General features: G+C 34.5%; 6 protein-coding genes and 1 non-coding gene across 11 annotated transcripts; 4 read left to right on the top strand and 3 right to left on the bottom strand.

Annotated features, from left to right (window-relative positions):
- LOC18590611 (serine/threonine-protein phosphatase PP1 isozyme 2) lies at nt 605–5,710 on the bottom strand. Its single transcript, XM_007016233.2, has 4 exons — nt 5,237–5,710; nt 2,862–3,421; nt 2,562–2,780; nt 605–957 (listed from the first exon to the last, which is right to left on the bottom strand). Exons 1-3 carry the CDS (start codon nt 5,427–5,429, stop codon nt 2,607–2,609), a joined length of 927 nt encoding a protein of 308 aa, XP_007016295.1. The 5' UTR covers nt 5,430–5,710; the 3' UTR covers nt 605–957; nt 2,562–2,606.
- LOC18590610 (metal tolerance protein B) lies at nt 7,394–9,745 on the top strand. 3 transcript variants are annotated; one of them, XM_007016230.2, is made up of 2 exons: nt 7,394–7,666; nt 8,582–9,745. In XM_007016230.2, the coding sequence occupies exon 2, from the start codon at nt 8,586–8,588 to the stop codon at nt 9,723–9,725; it is 1,140 nt and encodes a 379-aa protein (XP_007016292.2). In that variant the 5' UTR covers nt 7,394–7,666; nt 8,582–8,585; the 3' UTR covers nt 9,726–9,745. The 3 variants fall into 3 exon arrangements, with proteins under 3 accessions (XP_007016292.2, XP_007016294.2, XP_017983210.1); XM_007016232.2 differs by having other exon boundaries at nt 7,395–7,616; XM_018127721.1 differs by lacking the exon at nt 7,394–7,666 and adding an exon at nt 7,674–8,138.
- On the bottom strand, nt 10,286–12,473 carry LOC18590609 (ras-related protein Rab11C). The gene is made up of 3 exons (XM_007016229.2): nt 12,270–12,473; nt 11,990–12,189; nt 10,286–11,151 (listed from the first exon to the last, which is right to left on the bottom strand). The coding sequence occupies exons 2-3, from the start codon at nt 12,152–12,154 to the stop codon at nt 10,666–10,668; spliced, it is 651 nt and encodes a 216-aa protein (XP_007016291.1). The 5' UTR covers nt 12,155–12,189; nt 12,270–12,473; the 3' UTR covers nt 10,286–10,665.
- LOC18590608 (transcription elongation factor B polypeptide 1) lies at nt 14,896–17,040 on the top strand. Its single transcript, XM_007016228.2, has 4 exons — nt 14,896–15,189; nt 15,352–15,457; nt 16,430–16,555; nt 16,729–17,040. Exons 1-3 carry the CDS (start codon nt 15,078–15,080, stop codon nt 16,506–16,508), a joined length of 297 nt encoding a protein of 98 aa, XP_007016290.1. The 5' UTR covers nt 14,896–15,077; the 3' UTR covers nt 16,509–16,555; nt 16,729–17,040.
- Nucleotides 17,201–19,093, bottom strand: LOC18590607 (UDP-glucose iridoid glucosyltransferase). Its single transcript, XM_018128019.1, has 2 exons — nt 18,446–19,093; nt 17,201–18,201 (listed from the first exon to the last, which is right to left on the bottom strand). The coding sequence occupies exons 1-2, from the start codon at nt 18,924–18,926 to the stop codon at nt 17,327–17,329; spliced, it is 1,356 nt and encodes a 451-aa protein (XP_017983508.1). The 5' UTR covers nt 18,927–19,093; the 3' UTR covers nt 17,201–17,326.
- On the top strand, nt 21,116–23,229 carry LOC18590605 (pentatricopeptide repeat-containing protein At3g46870). Of its 3 annotated transcripts, XR_001929563.1 has the most exons (4): nt 21,116–21,572; nt 21,958–22,348; nt 22,477–22,595; nt 22,931–23,229. XR_001929563.1 is itself a non-coding variant. In XM_018128021.1 (3 exons), the coding sequence occupies exons 1-2, from the start codon at nt 21,195–21,197 to the stop codon at nt 22,345–22,347; spliced, it is 768 nt and encodes a 255-aa protein (XP_017983510.1). In that variant the 5' UTR covers nt 21,116–21,194; the 3' UTR covers nt 22,348; nt 22,931–23,229. The 3 variants fall into 3 exon arrangements, 2 of the variants coding, with proteins under 2 accessions (XP_017983510.1, XP_017983509.1); XM_018128021.1 differs by lacking the exon at nt 22,477–22,595; XM_018128020.1 differs by lacking the exon at nt 22,931–23,229 and having other exon boundaries at nt 22,477–22,782.
- Nucleotides 23,430–23,511, top strand: TRNAS-AGA. The gene has a single exon. It is a non-coding gene; the product is annotated as a tRNA-Ser (tRNA).

Genomic DNA, 24,563 nt, shown 5'->3' with positions numbered 1-24,563 from the left:
GGATACGTCATTTGATTGACTCTTTGCATGAACTGGACGTGAATGGGAAGGCAGAACAGGTGGCGAGAGGTTGCGAGGCTACTCTCTAGTTCACTTAAGCAAACTGAACCTGGTTTTCTTTTGTCTTCCAAGCTAGGCGTCCGTTTGAGCTTCATCTGCTCACGTTATATGGACAAATGGCACAAGTTTTGTGCAAGGTGCCCAAAGAGATGCAAGCTTTTCTGCTCTAGAGTCTTGATGGTATTAGATTTTTCACGTATGATTGATCTCTAAAACAAAGCTTTGGGGTAGTCATGCAAGAAATCTGTCAGGCAACTTTCCATTTAAAACAAAATCCACTCTGTTATCTTTACATAGATGGCAGAAGGGAGATGGTTGCCATCCAAAATTCAAGAATGAAATCTTTTCTATAAGGGTAGTGCAGGCATAAACCCTAAACAGAACCTTCATTGATGTCAAAAGAATCTGTTCTGACTCATACTGTTGAGGTTTATGATCAGCAATAACACATTTTTCATTCTAGAAACTAGCTGATGTTAGTATGTTACTGGGGCAGAGAGGCCATCAAAAAGCAACAAACCTCATGCAAGGCTTACAACAAAGATAACTGGTGAAAGAAAATTCTCTTGTGATTAAGAAAATCTTCCTGTGGAATCCATATTTTACACACACGGTCACTTATAGACCATAATGTATGGACACAGTCATCGGGGATTTCTGTGAATCTTTAATTGAAAAGAATGATATTTGTGGCCTTTGTTGTTGCCCTAAAAGACGGTTACTCCAAACTAAGATACTCAAAAGCTTGTCTCTTAGAATACAATACCTTAAACAGATAACCTGTACCCTTAACATGGGGAGGAATTGGTCATATTGCAGATCAAAGATCGCAGATCTTGAAGTTGCTCCAACACCAGCGTTCTGATCTTTGAAGGTTCTCCTCAAATCACAACCGGACTGCAAGAAATATGTCAAAATCAACAAAGACAGTGGGAATTAAGGTTCATAAATTGGAAGGATGATCAAAGTTTACAAGGAATGATACAAACCGGCAATCACAAAAATTGTTACATATGGGACAAATGAATAGTTGCAATAAATGATAAAAACAGCTTTCAAGGCCTTTACAAGTTTTGACTAAATATCCCATGCTCAATAAAGACAGACTATATGCTGACAAACAATATAAAATATGAGTGACATTCTATGCAAGAATTCCAAAAATATGTATATAAACACAAGAAATGATGGCTAATGATAACAAACCAAAATACACAGTTTACAACTTGCAAGCACATAGATCTGTGATCTACATGATCTATGTGACAAAATGCATGGTCTTTGTTGGTAGAATTACATAAGACAGTTAACCAATTACCGGAAGGAACATTGAAAATTTCCCATTTGTTAACATTTCCCTGCTAAAAAATAATGAATAGGTATAATTAGTGTTCAAGGGTTCTCCGCATGTTAATAACTAGAAAAAACTATTCTAAACCAAATCTTGCCAAAACAAACATAAGAATTCAGCAGTTAACCTAGAGCATTGGGTTTGTGAAGCCATAAAGCAACTAATAAAGCAGTAAATTGGTAAGGTACTCCTCAGAACTGTAGTATAACTGACAACAGATTGGTTGGTATTAATTGGGACAAACAGACAAAATACATGCTGGATGTAGAGTTGTTTCTTCAGTTATCACTAGCCATGGTAGATGAACAGAACAAGTTGTGACAAAGAGGGATTGCAAAGCATTAGCAACCATGATGGTGGAACACTGATCCCAAAAGGCAGAGTTGGTAGTTTCATGCTAGAGATTGTAAAATCATCATTGAAAAATTAAGTAAAGAAGAAATGACTTATGCTACAAACAATGATATTTTCTGTAATTGGGTAAATTAAGGAAACTTCACTTCATTGAGATAGTGACTCTTTCGATTCACCACTGAATCAGTACTTACTTCAATGTTGGGTTTCTTTTCATATCACTAATTATAGTTTCAAAGAGGAAGAAGGTGATAGAGTGCAGCTCATGATGCTAACCTAATAGAATTAGGGCTTAAGATTATGCAGGCATAAAATTAAAGAGCAAAGGTCAAAGTGATATACAATGTTGTTCCACAGGATGAATTTAACTCAAATCTGTCTCTAGACAGGATTGATAAGTTATTTGTTTTCTTGAATGTCACTTTTTTAGGTGTACAGTTTACAAAGTACAGTATTTCTCTCATGAGGACTCTAAGAGTTCTACAAATTACAAAAACCGAGTCTCATAGAATCATCCAGAAGAAATCAGTTGTCCATGACAATATTCTGCACCAAAACTGTTTCACACTTTTAACATTTCAATTCATGTAGAGCTTCAAATCAGAGGAAATGGAAATAAAAATTTACAGCAACCCCTAAAAGAATTCAACATAAACAAATGACAATCAGCAAAAATCAACATAAAGAACAACATTTCAAACTCTCAAAAATAGATAATTAACTTCATGGTTTTATATCACCACAACCATACTACGGTTACAAGGTTATGGAATAAAAATGATGGATTAAAACTTACATCAGCAATTATATGAAGGAACTGAGACAGCAGTCATCATGTGCATCAAATGAACCTGGAGCTTTTATCTGCAGGCTTAAGAATTTGGAAAGAGCACATTAGGCTTTCATCCACGCTCATCATTGCACCAGCATTATCAAATTCACCACAATAGTTTGGAGCGGAAAATATCGTAACAAGCTGTCTGTCAGCAAAAAACTCGTATCCATCTTCAACAACCTGAAAGAAGCATCATGGTCAGCTTCTTAGCTTACACACTCAAACACATAAAGAAGGAAAAAAATAGCAAATGTCCCTAACCTGATGGGCACGGCAAACAAGGTCCATATCATTTTTCATTAAAAAGTCAGAGACTCTATCTGGCCCAAAGGTGAATGAGACTCCTCGATCATTCACACCCCAGCCTTTGATATCCCTACCAGGATCTGACCAAAGTAAATCACAAAGCAAACCAGAATCTGGAACATCAGTTGGACGCTGTAAACTCCTAATTTGATTCAAATTTGTTAGATCAGGAGAAAGGCCACCATGCATGCACAATATTTTGTCATCTATCAAAGCAGCCACTGGTAGACAGTTGAAACAATCAGTAAAGGTTTTCCAAAGTCTCACATTGAACCTTCGTTTGCATTCATCATAAAATCCATAAATCCGATTAATAGAAGCACATTCATGATTCCCTCTCAAAAGAAAGAAGTTCTCAGGATATTTAATCTTATAGGCCAGCAAAAGGCATATTGTTTCTAGACTCTGCTTGCCACGATCAACATAGTCCCCTAGGAATAAGTAATTAGCAGTAGGAGGGAAACCACCATATTCAAAAAGCCGCAGAAGATCAGAGTACTGCCCATGAATGTCACCTGAAAGAAGAAAAAAGAGAATAACACAGATTAAAAGATCTTTTTTAAAAAGTTAACACCAATTGTCAAAGTTAAGAAGATCTATTTCCAGAATGGATGTTTAAGAAGCATGTGAAATATTGAGCTGTATTCAATGTTTCCCCACTTTATTGTTTTGATATAGTTGCCACCTAAGCCCACATAAATTGAAAGTGAAGTTCGTTCAACTAATACTCTTAAAAAATTCCAATATGTGAACTAATAAGCAGTGCATTTCCAATATTTCTTTAGGCTGAGTTGCCTTACCTATTCATAATTGGAACTACCAAGTAGTACCCAACAAGATAGTTAGGATGAAACTGAATTCCACAAGCCAAGCAATCATCTAGTCCTATGTACTTATAATGGAAGCTGTCACAACACTAAAAGGGATTCCTCACCATTGATTTTCATAAAAACTGGATTCAGCTTTATAACAGTTGTCAAAGAACTTGAGGTTGCATAATCAAGCACCCAAAATTAGTTATCATATAGAAGCCATTGCAAAAGACCCATGCGTATAGACAAAGAAGTAAAATGCAACAGACTGAAACACAAAATATCTTAGGCAAGCAAGGATGATACTTGCATTATTGCATAGACTTGACAATTTCCAAAGCACCAATATCATATAAAGGAAATGTAATTGAATAAGGTGATTGCTTACAAGCAGTTATTTTAACTCCTTTAAAGGGCATAAATTAATCGATTGTGTCCTCCTACAAAGGGCAACCAGCTCATCAATTTATCATCTAATGAAATTGATAGAACATGAAAAATATCATGTTTACAGCAAAAATCTTTCCAACAATATTTTCTACCCTCCCAACTAAAGTGATTATTCCAGCAAAGAACATGGGATGATAACATTACTTTCACTTTTCTTAACCTAATCATGCAAGTCAAGATAAACATTTCTACATAATGCATTTTATTTTTCATTTCCTCATTTATAGTGTATTCTCCCATAATGCTAGGACTCCTTTCTTTTATGCGTTTATGGTTTCCACTTTAAACAATCAACAATCCGTAGAATAGTCCTTGATGATTAACATAAGTGTCCCACTTTCCGTATTCGCTACTCTATGCTACTGAACTTTTCCCCACCTAGGAGACTTTCCAGCCAACCCACGGCATCCTCAAGTAACTAAGGAAAGGGGAAGCAGCTAACCCAGTTTAAAACAATACTTGTATTTATTCTAGACTGCAGCTCCCACCTTATAGCATTAAAACCCTACGAAAATCTAAAAGATGCAATGCAGCAAGAAGGTTACAATTTCCTATTATCAATCTCTCATCTAATTCAGATGATACGCATAGCAGAGTCAACCAATAACTAAACTACATAATCACATCATTCAATCTCATTTTCAATTTACTCTAAACCATAATTAATCCCATATTTTCATCTTACCTCTAATAAATTTAAAATTTTAAAGAGAGAGAGAGAAACCAATCGTACCAAGAACAACACGAAAAACATTAATTTTCAAATTAATGCAATTTAAGCAAGAAATGAATAACACCCTCAATGCAGCCCAAAGACAAACATAATCATCCCAAAAAAAAAAATTCTTCAAATTTCTCAGCTTTTCCCTTATTCAATCAAATCCCTAAAGAGAAAGAAAAACATTTCTTAAAAATTTTCAATTTTTCGCTTATCCAATCAAAATCCAAAACACCCAAATCCAAAACGAAAATACCCAAAAACCCAAAACATGAATCTCCACCATATTTCTATTGAAAAAACAAAATAATAATAATAATAATAATAATAATAATAATAATAAAGCTTACCACAGATCTTGATGGGAGCTTCAAGCTCAAGAAGATTAGGCTGTTGAAGAAATATTTCTCTTGACACATTGCAAAGCTGACGGATCTCACCTTCCATTAGCTGCACTTGCTTCCCTGGCCTCCCTTGCTTAAACTCCAATAAACGACATATTATATCATCCAAAACAGCAGGCTCTATTGAAACAGATCCCATAATTTGGTCAAATAATCAATCTCTCCAACAAAAAAAAAACCCAAATTCTTCTTTTTTTTTTTTCTTTCCTTCTGGTTTTTTGAAATGAGTTCTGTTTTGGGTTCTTTGAAAAGAAAGGGGCGGAGAAGAACGTGGCCTGGCTTTTCCTCTCTTTCCTTTTTTTTTAATTATTTCTTGTGTGGAACAAAAGTAGTACTACTTATATTAAATAATAAAATAATATTTCAAAATTTTAAAATAAAGGCGGTGGTGACTGCAACTCCGATGTGGCGGAGAAGCCTATAATTTTCGTCAGAGTCGATAAATCCGCTCTCCTTTTTATAGTGAAGATCAATAAAATGCCATCGGTTTTTAGTTTAATTTCGAAAATGCCCCTGCTTTCTTTTTTATTTTTCCTTTAATAGTATGTTTTTCTTAATTATGATTCACTCTGAAAATATATTAATCTATGATTTATAAAAGAAAATTAGAGAGTCTAATTTTCTAAAAAAATTAGTTTCTAAAAAAAATTGGGAAATTTTAATAACCATGAATGAATTTAGGATCTAAACAAATTGAAGTGGTGTTATGGATAGAGACATGATAGAGTATAGCTTAGGTTTGGTTTCATTTATGGTGAAAGCTTTGAAAACTTTGTTCAAATTTGTCGGCTACAGTATAGATATTAATATCAAAATTAAATAACCTTATTTTTTTCAAATAAAAATTATTATTCATTTCAATTTTAATACATGTTTGAGTTTATAAATTTTACGGGAGAACAAATATTCGGTTATCATAGATAAAATCGGTTTATTTCAGTTATTCGTATTCGAGATATAAATGGTGTTCTTTGAAAATCGATGCATTTGAATTGTTTGGTCAGTTATTAGAGTAGGAATTTTGTCAACTATGCCTTATCTTGTTAAATTTGATTATATTGACTAATGTAATGAAATATTTTATTTAAGTTTTCATTCCAACCAAGATAAGAACTTAGACAAAGCATCGTTTGCTAATTGGAAAATAACTTGTTGAAAAATGTTTTTTATGTAAAATATTTTATAAAAAAATTTAATATTTTTTGTTGATTGGATAAATTGTCAAAAATATTTTCTATTATTTGAATCATCTTGTGAAAAATATTTTCCAAAGTCATGGGTTATTTGAGTGTTAAAATGATCAATATGAGATGACTACAAAATAATAGTGTCATTTGGTTTTTACATTAAAAATTAAAAATGGCAATGAAAATCGGGAAAATAAATTTTTATATTTTTCTAAGTATTTAACTGTATATTATAATGAAAAGTAAGTTTTAATTCTCAAAAAAAATTTCTATCTCATCATTTTTTTACCATAACAATATAAAAATTTCAATATTCATCAATTGTGTAAAACATCTAAAATCTATATTTATAAATTTGTATTCATTAAAAGATAATTACTGAATTTTTTATTATAATTATTAGTAAGACTTATTCAATTTATCAATAAAAGTATTAATTGCACTGAATGATTTCATTAAAAAATATTTTTTAAAATTTTAATAGTATTCAATAATTTAAATATTAATATTTTAACTTAAATTTTTTTAAGTTAAATATTACTATTTTTTAATATTTTAAATAAATATTAATATTTATTAAATTTATTATGCCAAGTTTAGTATAAAAGTAGTTGTTATGTTTTTAGAAAAATGTTTTAGATCTCTCAAAATGATATAAGATATTTTACTTAATCGATAAATATTTTTTTAATTCATAATATATTTTATATTTGAAATAAGACAATTAAATTTTTTTTCAATAATAGAAAACGATATAAAAACTGAAAAGCTAAAAAAAGAAAATTGGTTAATTTCCGTTTACTTCTTTCGTCCTTTTTTGTGACACAAGTGACCACAGTTTGGTCGGTATAACCCTTTGCCCAATCGCTCTACAGCGCGTGGCGGTTAAGCTTCAACCTATAAATGCTCGCGTTCCATCTCCTTTGGAACTGGGAAAGTGAAAAATTATTGAAACAAATTGAACGCGAATTTCTTCTATGTTTTGTCGTCTTTTTTACGATGGCAGCCACCAAACCTGCCGTCTCCGGTGGGCTTTCATAAAAAATACATGGAAAGGGAAGTCCTAAAAAGAATCACAGTCTTTATATGTTTCCTTATATCTATCCTTTTGTAAACTCTGACCAAATTCAATTCATGAAGTAAGGATCTCTCTTTTTTTTTTTATTCTTCCTTCAGCTCTGGTTCTCAGGTAAATTTCATTAACTTATGCCTATTTTCTGCTTTTTTTTTTGTGTGTTCCGGGTTTCTGATGGGATTTCCTGAAATGGGTATTTAATTTCTGGTGAAAATATGGTGTTTTTTTTTTCTTTTCATGCATTTGAATTGTGGTTAGGATCATAAAAGTTTTGTGCTGCCTATATGGGTTTATCTGGGGTTTGTGTTTATACGCTGGAACTATGAAATGTGAATGCTGTTAAGAAGAATGAGGTTCAGAGGCATCAGAAAAGTAAATATTGGGCAGCATTTAGGACTAAAAGCAACAATTCACCTTTGGAATCTTGGCTAGCTATGTTTGAAAAATGAAGACTGCATAAAGAGAGGAATTGATAGACCTCAGCAGTGGTTCTATCGCTATATTATGATACTTCAAAAGGTGTGGCTTGAGAAGGATTTGAAGGGTGAGAATAGATCTGCATGACTGATCCCTTATGCCCTTGCAGGTGGATCCTGATATTCATAGATTTTTCAGTTTAGTTTGCGAGGTATTATATGCCTTTTCATTTGGAAGAGATATGGGATGATTTATATTAAATCTTAAATTGCTCGGTCCTGTTGATCTAAAAGTTTTGGTTGTGCTTGAAGCCTGCAGCAATTGTCCATCTACTCCCATTTTAAAAATTATTACTATTTCATGAAAAATGACAAGCTAAGTTACAATGGTTTTATAATTTAAATTTGCCAAGCTCATGTAATTGATCTCATGCTCCAAGATTTTATTGATGCCCTTGACCATGGCAATTTAAATGATCAAACATGGCCATTTCTAGCCTAACCTCTAGAACTCCTGATCTGGCAGTTTGATTGAAATTGTGGGTTCTGTATAAAGGTCTTACTCTCTCATCTTGTTTGTTTGTTTGACTTTATTAATGATCCTGTTGTCCAGGCAGATGGAATATGATGAAGTCTCCATTTCGAGATCTCAGGATCAGAACAGCATTGAGATGCCAATGGTATCTGAAGGAAGTAATATCATTTCAATGCCACCAGACTCACAATGCTGCTCTGTTTGCGCCTTTTCCAGGCAAGAAAACACTACTTTGGAATCAAAGCAACGATGGAAGTCAGCAATCAGACTTTCTGGGCTCATTGTTTTCTATCTTATGGTTATGGTGGTAGAGATTATTGGTGGAGTAAAAGCCAACAGTCTTGCAGTTATCACGGATGCAGCCCACTTGCTCACTGATGTTGCCGGATTCTCCATATCTCTTTTTACAGTCTGGGCTTCAGCATGGAAGGCAACCTCATACCAATCTTTTGGATACAATCGTCTTGAAGTCCTGGGTGCTCTTTCTTCTGTGCAGCTCATATGGCTTATCTCTGCACTCTTAATTTATGAAGCACTTGACAGAATTCTCCACAAAAATGGAAAGGTAAATGGGGCACTCATGTTTGCAATTGCTGCATTTGGATTTATTATAAACTTAGTTGTGGTCCTTTGGCTGGGTCATGATCACACTCTCGATGCTTGTGGGGACACACATCATCACCACCACCACCATCACCATCATCATGACCATGAGGGAGGGAAACCTTGTGATTCAGCTGAAGAAGAGGATACTAGTCTAGTGCCAAGAACTCCAGAGAAGACCAAGATATTGAACATAAATCTCCAAGGAGCTTACTTGCATGTCATGGCTGACCTAATTCAATCTGTTGGGGTGATGATTGCTGGAGCTGTTATATGGATGAAACCACACTGGTTGGCAGTCGATCTTCTCTGTACCCTTGTCTTCTCTACTTTTGCTCTGACTGCCACTCTACCCATGCTTAGAGATATATTTGGTATATTGATGGAAAAGACACCGAAGGAAATTGACATTGATACACTCGAAAGTGGTATCAAGGGTATCAAGGGAGTCCAAAATATTCATGACCTCCATGTATGGGCTATAACCGTTGGGAAACTTGTATTGTCCTGCCATGTAGTAGCTGAGCCAGGAGCCAGCTCTAATGAAATTCTTAGCAAGATCAGGGATTACTGCGAAAAAACATACAAAATTTATCACGTTACTATACAAATCGAATAGTCTTTTACTAGTTTCTCAACAAATCTTGGTAACCGATACCTTTATATTTGCTTTTCTATACTCTGTGATGAGAATGTAGATTAAAAAACATACCAGATTCATGAATTTTGCTGTTTCTTCAGCATAAGTGGTATATTATTGCGTTGGATGACTTGGAACAACCAGACTTGGTTGTCCTGCAATGTGAATGCCATCAGCTAGTTGGTTTGATTCCCCATCAGCCTATCTGTCAAGGATATTGGATGGAACGTTCTGAGATGGTTATGTCCTATTTGTACCTGCACATATCAAGCACGAAGCAACCTCCATGGTGCCCATTTCTATATTGGTCAGACAGCCACCAAGTTTATGGGGCTTTAAATACCCTTTTCTTTTGTGGCCCTTTTAGATTCATTTGAACGAGTCAATTCAGACAAGGTAACCTGCAGACGAGATTCACCAGCTACTCAATTGAGACGAGGTCAATATGTACCTTTCAGTTCTCACAACAATAAAAGTTGAAATGAGCCACACATTGTCCTAGCAGACAGACCAGTCCTGATGAAAAATAGGAGGGAGAGTAAGTCTTAAAAGGAGACACGCTTTTATTACAAGTTAGTGACTTAATCAAATAAACAAATTAAGCTTCTTTGTTTGTAATAGCAACTTCCCACCGAACCTTTCCAACTTCCACTTTTTAAGGTAAACATGTTGAGAGACGAGCAGAGGAAAAGCAGGCCTTTTCCATCCTACAAACACCAATATGGTTGTTTAAAATATCACAAGCTTCCTTATCACAACTCATTTAAGTAAAAACAAGTATTCTACATGTGTCTCTCTCAGCCAAAAATTGAAAAAGGGTGGGAAAAAGAAAAAAATAAAGGGAGAAATAAAAAAAAAAAAAAAAGGCCTGCTTGCTAGCAAATATTTTTCCCTTCCTCAAATATAACCAATCACTTTTTTAAGTGGAACAGCATCCTTTCTTAGTGTTCCCTGATGCATCAGCAACATTTATGGTGGTTCCTTGGCCAGGAAGTGTAGTACTAGCAGCTGCTTCCTGTGCTGCCAATGCCTTTTTGCTTATGATATGGTAGATCTCATTCAATATAGTTTGGAATGCCTTCTCAACGTTGGTTGCGTCCAGCGCTGACGTCTCGAGAAACGAAAGACCTTCCTTCTCAGCCAGAGCATGACCATCCTCCTCAGAGACGGCTCTGAGATGATTCAAGTCCGATTTATTTCCAGCCATCATGATGACGATGTTGGAATCCGCATGGTCCCTCAACTCACGCAGCCACCTTTGAACATTATCAAAGGTTTGCCTCTTGGTTATGTCATAGACAAGAAGTGCACCAACAGCTCCTCTGTAGTAAGCACTAGTGATAGCTCGATATCTCTCCTGACCTGCCGTATCCCATATCTGTGCCTTAACAGTCTTTCCCTCCACCTATTTCATTAAAAAAAGAAAAAAAAAGAAAGAAATTAGTGGTAAAACACAAACCAACAATTTACCAAACTGCATTACCAATTCCATGATTACTAATGATAAAGGGTCAAAGAAGGTTCTAATAAATCGAATATGACAGGCTGGCAAGAGCAAGAAAGTGTTCTTCTTGCAGACTCAAACACTCAATTATTATATCATGGACCCATAAACAACAACAATATACTCCCTACTATTAAAAATGGGAACAAAACAGCACTATACAGCTTGGCTTAATAAATAACTTCTTTTTCAATTCAATAAAATAATCTGCCAACAGAGGGGCAAAAAAAAAACAGACAGTTGTTTTCTGACAAACACAAAAACCTTCTAGTCCTTCGAGCATAGTAGCCTGATAAATAACATAAAAGCAGGAAAAAACTTTGAATTGATCAACCCTCAACATTTCTGACATGTAGAATTTGTTACTCAAAATAGAGATGGAACAATCATCTCAAAGTCAACTATATGATTTCAAGATTTAAGAGGAAATGACGCGAAAGCCCCTTCAATGATCATCACTACCTAACCATTTCTTTCTTAGCTCACTACACATCATTCAAATTGAACTTCCATGCTAAAACCATATAATTATCTAATAATCAACATAAGATTTCACAATCAACTTAATCATGCAAGATTTTCCGACACTAAATCAGATCAGAAGTATTCAAACACACTTGAAAACATCAAAAGTGAAGAGAATTTTCAGGTAAAAGTATAATAACTTCGAGAACCATTAAACTTTCAGCAGTTAAACGAAACAAAAAAAAAGCAAAGTTGATTGCAAAGATGGAAAAACCTGGAGAGTTCTGGTAGCGAACTCGACGCCGATAGTGGATTTAGATTCCAAACAGAACTCGTTTCTGGTGAACCGAGAGAGAATATTCGATTTTCCAACTCCAGAATCGCCAATCAACACGATCTTGAAAAGGTAATCGTACTCGTGATCTACTCTATGCGCCATTTCTCTCTCTCTCTCTCTCTCTCTCTCTCTCAAACCTGCAAGATCCAAAAAACAACCGATCAAAAAAATAAAAAAACAAAGAGAGAGAGAGAGATCTGGGAGCGATTGGACTTACCCGAAGTGGATAGATCGAGAAGAGAAAATTCTCAAAAAGGAAAATTGATAATTTTAGCGAAATTATACTGAAAAATTCATAAAAAATAAAATAAAGGAAAGAGGAAAAAAGGAGTTATGAAATGAGAGGAAACGGAAAAACCGATGGCGATTGGAGAGAGGTGGAGAAGGGGACCGGGGGGGAGCTTTTGATTTTGATTTTTGAAATCGACCAGAATAAATATATAGATTTTTCTTTTCTTATTACGGTTTTTGCCTTTTTGGTGGGAGGAGGATTCAAAACGGTGTCGTCAAATGGCATTTTTGTTAAACAGACAATTTTGAAGGCCGAAAATGAATAAGAGCAGGCTGGCGGGCGATTCGGCAGTGCCAGTGGATGTATCTTACCATGTCACCCCAACGTCTGATCCCCGCATTTGTTCTTTTTCTTTGAGCTTCAATCCGGTGCGGTCAGATCTACTGTCTTCAACATTTTCCAAATAGCTTTTTATTCTCATTGCCGTACGATCGAATATAGTCGGTTTCAAAAATGTTGATCAAATGATGTTCGGTCAACGTTGAAAGATCGGTGCTTTACATGTCATCATGTCACTTGCATAAATTTTTATATTTGTTTCATTTCATTCATGGGTTTATTTAAATCATATGATGAATGGCATTGAGAATATTCAGTCATTTTATTAAAAAGTTATAAATTATTTTTAAAATTCAAGTAACATTTTTTATTGCATTTAATTAATATTTATATTTTAATTTTAAATTAAATAAATTTTTATAATTAATAAATGATTAAGTATTATTAATCAAAATGTAATTTATTATCTTTTGTGTATGGTATTAATATGGTATGTTAACATGTTATGTTAAATAGTGATGTAGTATGTTAATGTGTCATGGTGACAAGTTCATATGAACTTTTCACCCTCCATGTTATAGTCACGTAAGTATAAAAATAATAAATATTATTTTGATTAATAACATTTAATCAATCGTTAATTATAAAAACTTATTTAGTTTAAAATAAAAAATATAAGTGTTTAATTAAATGTAATAAAAAATAAAAAAAATAATTTTTTTTAAATAGTTCAATAACTTTTTAAAAGATTTTATCAACAAATAATTATATTAATAACTATTTAATCAATAATCCTAATATTTTTTATTTGTTCTTAAAAACTACTTGTAATCACAATTAATGAAATGATTTTGACTCATAAGTATAAAGTTTAAAGAGCTAACTTAATTTTCATCGATGTAAGCATGCATCAATTTGCGTGAGAATCCACGAAATTAATACTATAATTAGAACTTAATAATATTATGTTTCAAGTTTCAAATAACAAGTTAATGTCATCAGTTACATAGAAAGGCCTTTTTTCAAGTCAACTACAATGAGAATAAACTTACATATTAGCTAAGATCTAATATTTCAACATAAACTTTTATTATTATCTTTTTTTTTATTTCAATTTTGAGTTTTACAATGAGAATAACCATTTTTTTATTCGATATTCAAATTCAAAATTTAGAGATTGAAAATCTTGACTTTAATTTTTTTATTATTAATTTAAGAAAACCTTTTAAATTTGTATTCTCCCATTACTTAGTCCATCTTTGATAAAATTCACATAATTTGGACCAATATGTATTATAATTTAATATTTTTTTATTATAAAAAATGATTTGAGGACATTTTTATATTTTTTTAATGAATTTAAGGCAACATGAATCATACCTCACTTTGAACTTACAAATTTGCAATAGACTGACACGTGACATAAAACTCAATTATTTTTAATGAGTAATTTCAAGAGTAGTTAACGATATATAATTTCAACAATTTTTAATTCGAAATTATTCAAGACTTATTATAAACTCTAAAAATCTTGAAATATTATAAAATATAATTGGATTTGAAAAAACGTGACATAAAACCTAAGTGATTTTATAGAAAATCCAAAATATCTAAGTATAACAAATGCAATTAATTTGCAACTTTGCGTTATGGAGATACTACTAATTAATTAAACAAAATAAATATGGAAGTATCATCATTTCATTATAATGATGAACGATGAACCTAAAGAGCATAATAGGCACCACACAAGATGCTAGATGATTGTGTAACGCATATTTTTAATTTATAACTAGGTTATTTCTTTTCAAAGTAAAACATAGTAAATTTTCTTTAACAAAATATGAAAATTAAAAGATAAAAATGAAGGTAGTATCAAAGACTAGAGCATAGGATTTATTTTTATTTAATAAAATTTAAATATATTTTTTTATTATATTTATTTTTTTTAAATCATGTAACATATTAATATGTTATATCAAATAACAACATGATACGTCGATATGATTGATAAATATTATTTTGATTAATAATAATTAATTATTTATTAATTATAAAAAATATAAAAATATTTTATTTAAAATTTTAATAATTTTATTTTATTTTTTTTTAAAAGGCAGCGTGCGGATTTATTCTATCCAATCCACGATTCCGCTGACTCAACTTCATGCTGCAGTAAACGCGCTACCCAAACACCCTCCACCGATCTTCGTCACGTGATTGAACACGCGCCAAGCGAGAGTATTCTAAATCTAATTTCCCCTGAAACCCCAAAAAGTAAAAGTAACGTAAGAAAAGAAAAAAACAAGGAAATAAAAGGAAAAAGACGCCTGTAAATGCAGAAAATATTTGTTTTTCCGAAGGAGTCATTGTCGTCCCAAAGTCGATAACCGGAAAGTCCCTGACAAGCTCTCTCGCGATCTCTCCAGATTGCGGATAAACGGAGAGAGAAAGATGAAGAAAGAAGACACAGTGAAGCTCATCAGCGCTGAAGGGATGGAATTTGTTATCGATAAGGAAGCTGCCATGGTTTCTCAAACCATACGTAACATGCTTACTTCTCCAGGTCTCTTTCTTTGATCTCTTCTTCTCTGGTCTTTCTGGGGAATTGGGTTTTCTGGGTTTTTTGTTGTTTCTTGATTGGAAATGTTAATTTCTTGTTTTTTTATTTTTTTATTTTTTGGGTTGTTGGAAAGCGGAAAGTAATGGGTTTTGGGTGATGATGAAGGTAGTTTTGCGGAGACGGAGCATGGGGAGGTGACTTTTCCGGAGATAAGTGCTGTCATTCTTGAGAAGATCTGTCAATATTTTTATTGGTCTCTTCAATATTCCAGGTTCTTTATCTTTTAATTGTATATCAAATTTGTTTGTTTTTCTTTTCTTTTTTGTCATTGAGTATTTATTCATTTTTTAAGCTGCTTCAAACAATGTTTGAATACTGTGGATATATGTTTAAAGTTGTAGCTCGAATTGTAGTTTTATGAGAATTGGATATGTTGATAAAATGTATGTGAATGAAGCCCATGTTTGGTTGTTGTTTTTCTCTGGCAGAGCTCTGTCATGATTATGCTGGAGGTGAATTGTCAAATTATATGTAGGAGCACCTTCATTGTACTTAGGTAGAAGCAAATGTTAGTATTTCAACAAAGTCTTTGACTGTTAATAGTGGCTTCTTCTGTTGAGAGGGATTGTAGTTAAAGTGGAAATCCGCATTGCAAGCGATTTCCTTGCAATATAAAGCTTTTAGCACTCTCATTTACATAATGTATCTGTCGATTTAAGATGCTTCAGTAACAATTTGTCATGTTATATTGTAACAATTCTGGTTGTTTTATATACTGTAGTTGGAATCTTGATGAACAGGATTATCATCTGAAAATAAGCACTAGTTCGAAGATAAATAGATCTTGGCTTGATATTATGGAACAGGCATGGGATCATTGAGTGTGCTATCCTCTTCCTGTGTGATAGTTTACATCCACATGGATGAGTACAGATATTAGATATTTGAACTTAAAATACCAAAAAAGTAGGAATTGCCTTGTATATTCTCTTGCTGTGTTTTGTTTTGGTATCAGTCACACATATCAGTGCTATTTGTAATTTTTATGCAGTATGAACTTTTAACAACTATACGATTTCTCAAACTAACCAACTTATTTTGTTCTGCAAGGCCTATGAATGGACTTTTTTACTTTTGTTGATTGCTTGAATCACCTCTGTTTTTATATATTTGAACTTTGAGTTTTGTTTATGAGCTCTCTCTATTTTCTTTTACGCTGATCAGAATGTTACTATTTGGTCAGGGGTAAAGAGACTGAGTTCTACATTGAACCTGAACTGACTCTGGAGCTGATGATGGCTGCTAATTATCTCCATACTTGAGCCAATTAGTTTCCTTGCTTCTTGGGTTATGTGCCCTGTTTAAAACTGTAAAGCCTTTTGCCGCACAAATATTATCTCTTTTCGTTGTTTTTGTTTATATCTGTCTTTGGTAGTTGGAATGCATTGATATTTCCATTTTTTCCCCCTAGTTTTTTCAATGATATGGTAATTAGTGTCACTGTCAATGTAACCATCTTTCTCTTTTGCTTCTACGCTGCAGAATTACTCCAGGGACATATTGTTGCCCAAGAAGAGTATCTGTGCCAATCATTTTAGCTCTCTGCTCCACTGCTAAGTGGTGTGTTTACAGTTCCCTTATGTGGTTGTTTTAACTTAGAACACAGACTTGTGTAGACAAATGAATGCAGTTATTTCAAGATGTATAATTGCTACTGTACACCAAAATAACTTGAGCACAATCTTAAAACGTGACTGTTTATGGACTAATTGTATGTGAATGGATAAATCTTCCTCTGCACTCTTGTAACCTAATATTTTTACCATAAGATATAACGAGACCTTGCTTATTGGATTTGTTGAATGATATTTGTATTGCTGATAATTGCTGTTGAAAGGGCAGGCCAATTTCCTGATTAATTGCTTTTGTCTTATTAAAACCAGCCAAATTCTCCCAAGCTACGCTGTTAATGTGCTTGCCTGGATATGTAAGTAAATGCTGCTAATTGGGCGGATATGTTTAAATTTTGTTCCCCCTAAAGTTGTAATTTAGGAACCTTTCACAAGTTTCCAAAAGTTTCATCTCTATATTTTAGCTCAGAAGGATGCTAGCTGTGGCCGTAACAATGCCAGCTCTGTGATCAAAATGATATGATTAGCTCGACTAACTGATTCAAGGAAACATAGGAAGAGCCCCCTTCTCTTACGCAAAGTTCAACCATCTCCTTCAAATTCCAAGCCCTCTGCCTCATTTCTTCCCCTTCTTTTTCCACCATTAGGCTCCTGATAGCTCTCTCTATCTTTCCTCTCTCAAATGGATTCTCCAATTGTAAGCCGGTCCTCCATTCGTGACTGACAAACCTTGCATTGACCCTCTGATCGCCAAAACATGGTCTGCAGATCATTGGAACCGCTTCTGATATGCTTTCCAGTGTTGAATTCCAACCGCAATGGGTCCAAAACCCTCCCACAGCACCATGTGCTAATACCTCCGTTTGGGGTGCCCATTTTACAATACAGCCATTTTCTCCTACAGTTTCTATGAAACCCTCAGGCAACAGCTTGTTCCATTCCAGATCGTCAACTAACCCAGGCCTAATAACCCACAAGAATGGCTGCTTGCTGTTGGCTAAACCCCAAGCCATTTCAACTAACTCTTTCTTGTCTATGGATGCTACACTCCCCAAGCTTATATATAGAACTGAGTTCTGAATTTGCTGGTCAAGCCATGTAATGCAGCCGGTGTCCTCCTTTAGCAAACTGCTTGAGGAGGCTGGAGCGACCTTGTGCAAAGGACCGATCGGAAATATTGGAACTTGGCATTGTTTTTGGATCTTTGGTAGTGATGACTGTTCAAGGACATCAATAGTGTTCCAGATAACAGCTGAAGATGTTCTTGTCTTGCTCATGTTAGATATCAACCGCAGGAAATTTTCTGGTATTCCGAATTTGGAAACAGGCAGATCCCTGAATCTGAGGGGATGAAGCCCAGGCACCAAGTCTTGCGATGTTGAACCTAAGTTAACAAATTTAATTTTCCAGTATCAGTGATTCTAATCCAGGATCAAATATGCTACAGTCTAGATCGGGAGCCCCAAAATATTGGTTCTCCCTCCAGAATGCAGCATGCCTGGAGAAAATAGTACCAGGCAATAAACATAACTAAGGACACTTGGAATTCAAGTTGGTAATATGGTATAGTGGAATCTTTCATTCAAAATTCACTGACAGTTGTAGATGCTGTAGCTAAACACACGTACCTTGCAAACTAAGAATACCTTCTGCTTTGAGTTGGAGAATCCCGCTACGAGAAATATATGTTGAAGCACTGGTGGTGCGAAAGATAATACTTGGCAGCTTCACAAACTTTGCTGCTGCTTCAGAGAAGTACATTAACTCATCATAGATAATGCAAGCAATCTCTTCTTGTTCGTCCTGTTGTTCCACTACCCGAACCAAACATTCCTGGAAGGGCGCTTGGCAATTCACGTTAAGAACTGATATAAGAAGTACTAAATTGCCAGAAGAGATGACTTGATCAGATAAGTTATGAGGTATGGATACGAAATGAAATTCAGGATGGTTTGAGGGGTCAGGGGAGTTGAAAGCAGTGTGAATAACTGTGATGGAGAAGCCCTTAGAGAGAAGAATGGATCCAAGCTGAAGCATCGGATTTATGTGTCCTTGGAATGGCAATGGAACCAGTACAAGCCGGCAACGCCTCTGTCTTTGCTTTTCCATCTCTGTCCGACAGCTGTGTGAATGTACGAATGAAACTCGTTTAGCAGCTTCAGCTACCTTTTTAAATACTCTTGGTGTAGCATCATTGATGACAAAGTTATGACGGTGAACGGATCAGAAAACTGGCTTAAAATAAGTTGTCAAATGGCTGTCCCTGTCTGTGTATTCTATATTTTTTTCTATATTAAATGCAGAACTTCCTCTCATCAAATGGTGATCTGTAACACTAGTTTTGTCTAATTGTCTTGGAATCTGAAACTAGTTGGGCGTTTTAGTTTTAGGTCAAGATTTGGATGCTAGTCCATTTAAGCTACTTTTGCATTGGGGTTAATGCTAAGGTGATCGAAACTAGTTTGGCAGTGTTCCTTATTGCATTTTAAGTTTGCAGCCATTCTGGCAGCATCTTCAACTACAAAGCTTTTGGTAAGCCAAAAATGAGTTGTCATTAACAAGAATACCAAATAAAGAATATATCAAAACCCATGATTTGTCATTAACAAAGGAGCTTTAAATGGATTTTTCATAGCTTTGTAACTAATTTATGTCTTTATTTCACACCTGCTGGCTGCTCTTCACTCTTTTGTTTCATTGCTTGCTGTTACATAAAAATCTGACTGGTCTATATTGGAATAAAATGTTCCAGTGTGTACTTATCCTATGAAAATATAGTAATTCCAGGAAACTATGACTACTAAGAGGAAGCAGGGGAATGATTTGATATGGTTCAAGGAGGGTGTTGCATTATTACAGTCAAAAAAGAGTTAAAGACTGGATTTGGCTGTAAGGGAATTAATCAAATAATTCTTTATTTGAACATTCACAAGTGACTGCTGCGGAAACGAATTTTCATATATTTTCCTTTGCTGGTAGCCTGGCCAATGGATAAATCCAAGAACCCAGATGGTGAAATTGCTTATGGTGCTGGACATATCAACCCCGTTAAAGCCATTCATCCTGGACTTGTATATGAAGCTTTTAAGGAAGACTACATAAAATTGATGTGCAGCTTGGGATATAGTCCAGATAATGTCAAACTAGTATCAGGAGGAAACAGCTCTTGTCCTAAACGTTCTGAAAATGTACCACCTAAGGATCTGAATTATCCTTCACCGACAGCTTCAGTTCCAACTAACAAGTCTTTCACAGTTACCTTCCATAGAACAGTAGAAAATGTTGGTCTTGCGAACTCTACTTACAAGGCAGAAGTCTCCCCAAACCCAAAACTTGAAGTTAAAGTGGTTCCTGAAATTCTCTCCTTTAAGGCATTGAACGAGACGAAATCTTTTAAGGTGACTGTTAGTGGAGGAGATTTAAAAAGCCATTCTCTCTTGTCTACAACATTGATCTGGTCGGATGGCACCCATATTGTGAGAAGTCCAATTGTTGTACATACATAATCCCGGTTTTAGATCAAATGTTTGATCTCAGTTCTTGTCAGCTTGTCATCATGACGATCTCCAATGCCTTGTAATAATGATTCCTTTATGAATTTCACATTCAAGTCCCAAATCCTGGGGAACCTTCTACCCAAGTTGATCTTTATGTAGTATCATGGAGCCCTGATAGATAGATAAGATGTTTCTTTGACAAATTTGAGATGCTTCAAAGACAAAGGTTGGAACCATTTCAGCTCTGACTAACATCTGGGATTCATTAACCAGCAGGGAACTCAAGTGACTAATAGAACACAGATTGTATTCTTGTTACTGATATTAAACCTTGTATTACTAAAGAACACTCAGACTACGAAGAATGTAATCATCAAATATTATTCTTTATACAATAGGAAATGAATTACTTGACCAACAACATGTATAATATACTTATTGCTACGATATACACAAGGGGCGAACTCATATTAAGATAAGTGATGTCATGAGTTTTTACATGTTATATTACTTAATTAATTAGAGTTTTATATAATTAATGATATTAATGAATTCATAATTTTATAAAAAGTGAAGTTAAAAAATTTCAAATTAAAGCAAATTTATTAAAAAGTAATTTATATATTAGTATTTGAAAACTATTTCCAATTTTATAGAGAGTGAAATTAGAAGACTCCAAATTAAAAGTGGATTTATAAAAAAAATAATTTATATATTAACATTTAAATATTATTTTTTGTAATTTAAATATTAATATTTTTTAATTATTAATATACATATTTGAATGCCCTATGTGAAACGCATCGTTTCTCACTTGCTTGGACTTGGAAGCATTTTTCTCCACCAAAACCCTTCTCATTCTCGAGTTCTTCCGGCTCTAATGGCAATTCGCGTCTTTTTAAAGTCGAAGCGCCCAATTTTAACTTCAATCCTCCTTCAGAACCTCGCAAAAAGCCCCATAACAAGGTCCCCATTTCCGGTAAACCCTCGAATCCCACATGTACAATCAAATTCCCATATACCTATCTCAGGGTTGAAGCAATATCATGATGGGAGGCCGAGGGGTCCCCTTTGGAAAGGCAAAAAGCTGATTGGCAAAGAAGCACTTTTTGTAATATTGGGTTTAAAGAGATTTAAGGATGATGATGACAAACTTCAGAAATTTATCAAAACGCATGTTTTAAGGCTATTGAAAATGGAATTGATTGCGGTTCTTACAGAGCTTGAACGCCAAGAGGAGACTTCTCTCGCGGTAAAGGTACTCGCATTTTCACTCTATTAATTCTTTTTGATGTTTACTCAATTGGGTTGTTCTTAATCTTTAGGTTTCTGTGTTCTTGATTGAGTTAAAGAGTGAAATGAAATTGCTTTTGTTTTGTTTGATCAAATGCTTGAAAAAATGTTAGTTTTTGGAGGGCATTGATTTCTCGGTAGTTAGCTTGAGAATCTTGATGGGTTTTTGTATTACTAGTGATAAAAGAGAATTAGTCAGCTTTGTGCATTAAAATGATATTTTTTAGAGAGCTCTAACGTATGGGTCTTTTAGTGTTATATATAATAAGCTTTAGCCGTTAATGAAGTAGATAAGGTCTTCTGAGTTATAATATCTTCTGCTTGATATTTGTATCTTGTTGAATATTCAGGTTTTCCAGGTGATACAAAAGCAAGACTGGTATAAGCCTGATGTCTACTTGTATAAGGACTTAATTATTGCATTAGCGAGATTCAAGAAAATGGATGAAGCAATGAAGTTATGGGAATATATGAGAAAGGAAGAGCTGTTCCCTGATTCTCAGACATACACTGAGATCATTAGGGGCTTCTTGAGGGATGGATCTCCTGCTGATGCAATGAACATATACGAGGACATGATAAAGTCTCCAGATCCACCTGAGGAGTTGCCATTTAGGATTTTGTTGAAGGGGCTTCTGCCTCACCCTCTTTTAAGGAACAAGGTCAAGAAAGATTTTGAGGAGCTCTTTCCAGAGAAACATGCTTATGATCCTCCGGAAGAAATTTTTGGCAAATACTGAGGTTTGCTAGTGACCTTTGCTCTTTCAATTTTATTTTTCTTTCTATTTTTTTGGTAAAGAATTATAACAATAACTAGTGACAAGGAATTAACATTCTTTTAGTCTAATTTGGTTCTTCATTGACAACAGGGTTATATATCCAAGAACTTGTCCATGGATTTAAACAGCACCTAATTACACCAAGTCAGCTGTGAAACTATCAACTTGAAACTATCAGTTTGGCATCACCCATCATCTCTGTGGAACAAGTGCGTCATGTGTACTTAAATGTATTATTAGGCTCATCATTCTGTTGTAATGACTCTGTCTTAGTTTTTGGCTGCATTAATTTTCATGGATTATCTTGATCTATATCTGTTTTTGTAAGAACCAAAACATGTGATGTTTCATTTATGGGTTTGTTAGTTGAATGTTATTAATTGCTTACTTGATGCAATCAAGCTTATGGAAAAGACCTAGTAATGCAGTTTTTTGAATCCATGAATGCAATAAACTGATAGATCAAAACTTGCATAAGAGTGAATTGTGCTCATTTGCTTTATCAAACTATTTCCTCCTTTAATTTAAACTTCATTGGTTTCAGGGTTCAAATGATTGATCTGAGTCACATAGGGGTGACAGAAACTGACAGGATAAGACAGCAATGTTTTTGGAAGAGGAAGCAGGAATGAGCAATTCCATTGGAGAACCTATATGGCAGATATATGATTTTCCTGTTCAGAGCTTGAACAGTCCACATTTTGTTAGTCACATTGAGGAGTTCTTTCAACTTAGAACTGTAGTTTTGATAGATTCTTGAAGCATGATGCACTGTCTAATTTTGTCCATGATTTAAGGGAGGATGCACATGGAAGATAATATATAGATAAGATTGCTTGTTATTGGCTCTTTCTTTGACCACCTTTATCCTAGCATATTGCCTTAACCATGATGCCTTTTCGGCATCTCATCACACAGCCAATGGCCGTAAAATCCTTGTATTGCTGTAAAATAAATAGATAAAAAGGAATATAATCTGTGTGATTGCCACATTCATTATTCGTCTCAAAAGAAATGTAATTGAGGACCCATGCAGCAGCAAAGTGGGCGTGCCGGAGTGGTTATCGGGCATGACTAGAAATCATGTGGGCTTCGCCCGCGCAGGTTCGAATCCTGCCGCTCACGTTCTTCTACCTTTCCTTTTCAATACCTGAACTATAGGTTATTATTATTATTTTTTTATGTTCATTAATCGGCATATCCAGAGAATGTGAAAGTTTCCCAAATTTGACCATGTATTGTAGTCAGTTCTCTGTACATAGATTCATTTCTGCTATGGACCTTGCTTTTAGAAAAAAAAATCAGAAAAAGAGATAGAGAAAAAGGAAGGTTTAGGATTCTGAAACTATTATTTTAAACTCTACAAGCAAAAACAGAAGTAGTACGTTTCAAGCTACTAATTAAGTAGTAATTAACACTAGTATCATGGATTCCCAAACAAGAGATGCCGATCTTGGTGAACTTATAGGATCAATTTTCATAACATCTTGACATGCCAACTTGTCTCACTCATCATTGTCTTCACAAATTTGATATGCATGTATTCCATGGACTCCGAGTAAAATTCATGTAGCTTAAAAAATATGGGGTTAAAAACAAGTAAGGAGAGAGTACAAATGGGGTAATGATCCTTTTCAGCATGATGAGACCTAAGATTTCAAGCTCTTATTATCAAACAAAATCACAGCATGCACTCTTAGCCATACTTTCCAAGGCGAAATCATGAGAAAATGGCCACAACTACTAGGATTATTTGCCAGGAAAACGTGGTCAACTAGCACTATCCAATTGAGTGAGCTGACACTTCAACTTTATCTCAATGATTGATTCACATTTTGAGACTAACAACAGTACTGATTTACTTTTGCCCTTAAACAAGATGCTAGTTGCTTATAATTAATATATGGAATTGGAACCCTGCCTCACATGATCAAACCCCGATTAGAAACCGATTCCTGGGAAAAAGCTATGGGAATTCGGGCAAGTTTAAATGTGGGATAGGAGGGTGGTTTACTATTCTTGCTGGAAAAACCGAACCATTGACCGTTGAGTGATAGACAGCAAAAAAGGGAAAGCAGAAGAGATCAGTAAAGGGTATTTGGTCATGCATTTAGTATCTTCTCCATGACAAAATACAAACGAATTGATCAGTTAGGTAGCTTCAGGTATCTAAATGG

Source organism: Theobroma cacao, chromosome 9 (genome assembly GCF_000208745.1).
Source record: "Theobroma cacao cultivar B97-61/B2 chromosome 9, Criollo_cocoa_genome_V2, whole genome shotgun sequence".
NCBI lineage: Eukaryota > Viridiplantae > Streptophyta > Magnoliopsida > Malvales > Malvaceae > Theobroma > Theobroma cacao.
The sequence above is the reverse complement of the archived record's forward strand: the minus strand, read 5'-3'. Positions and strand labels throughout refer to the sequence as shown.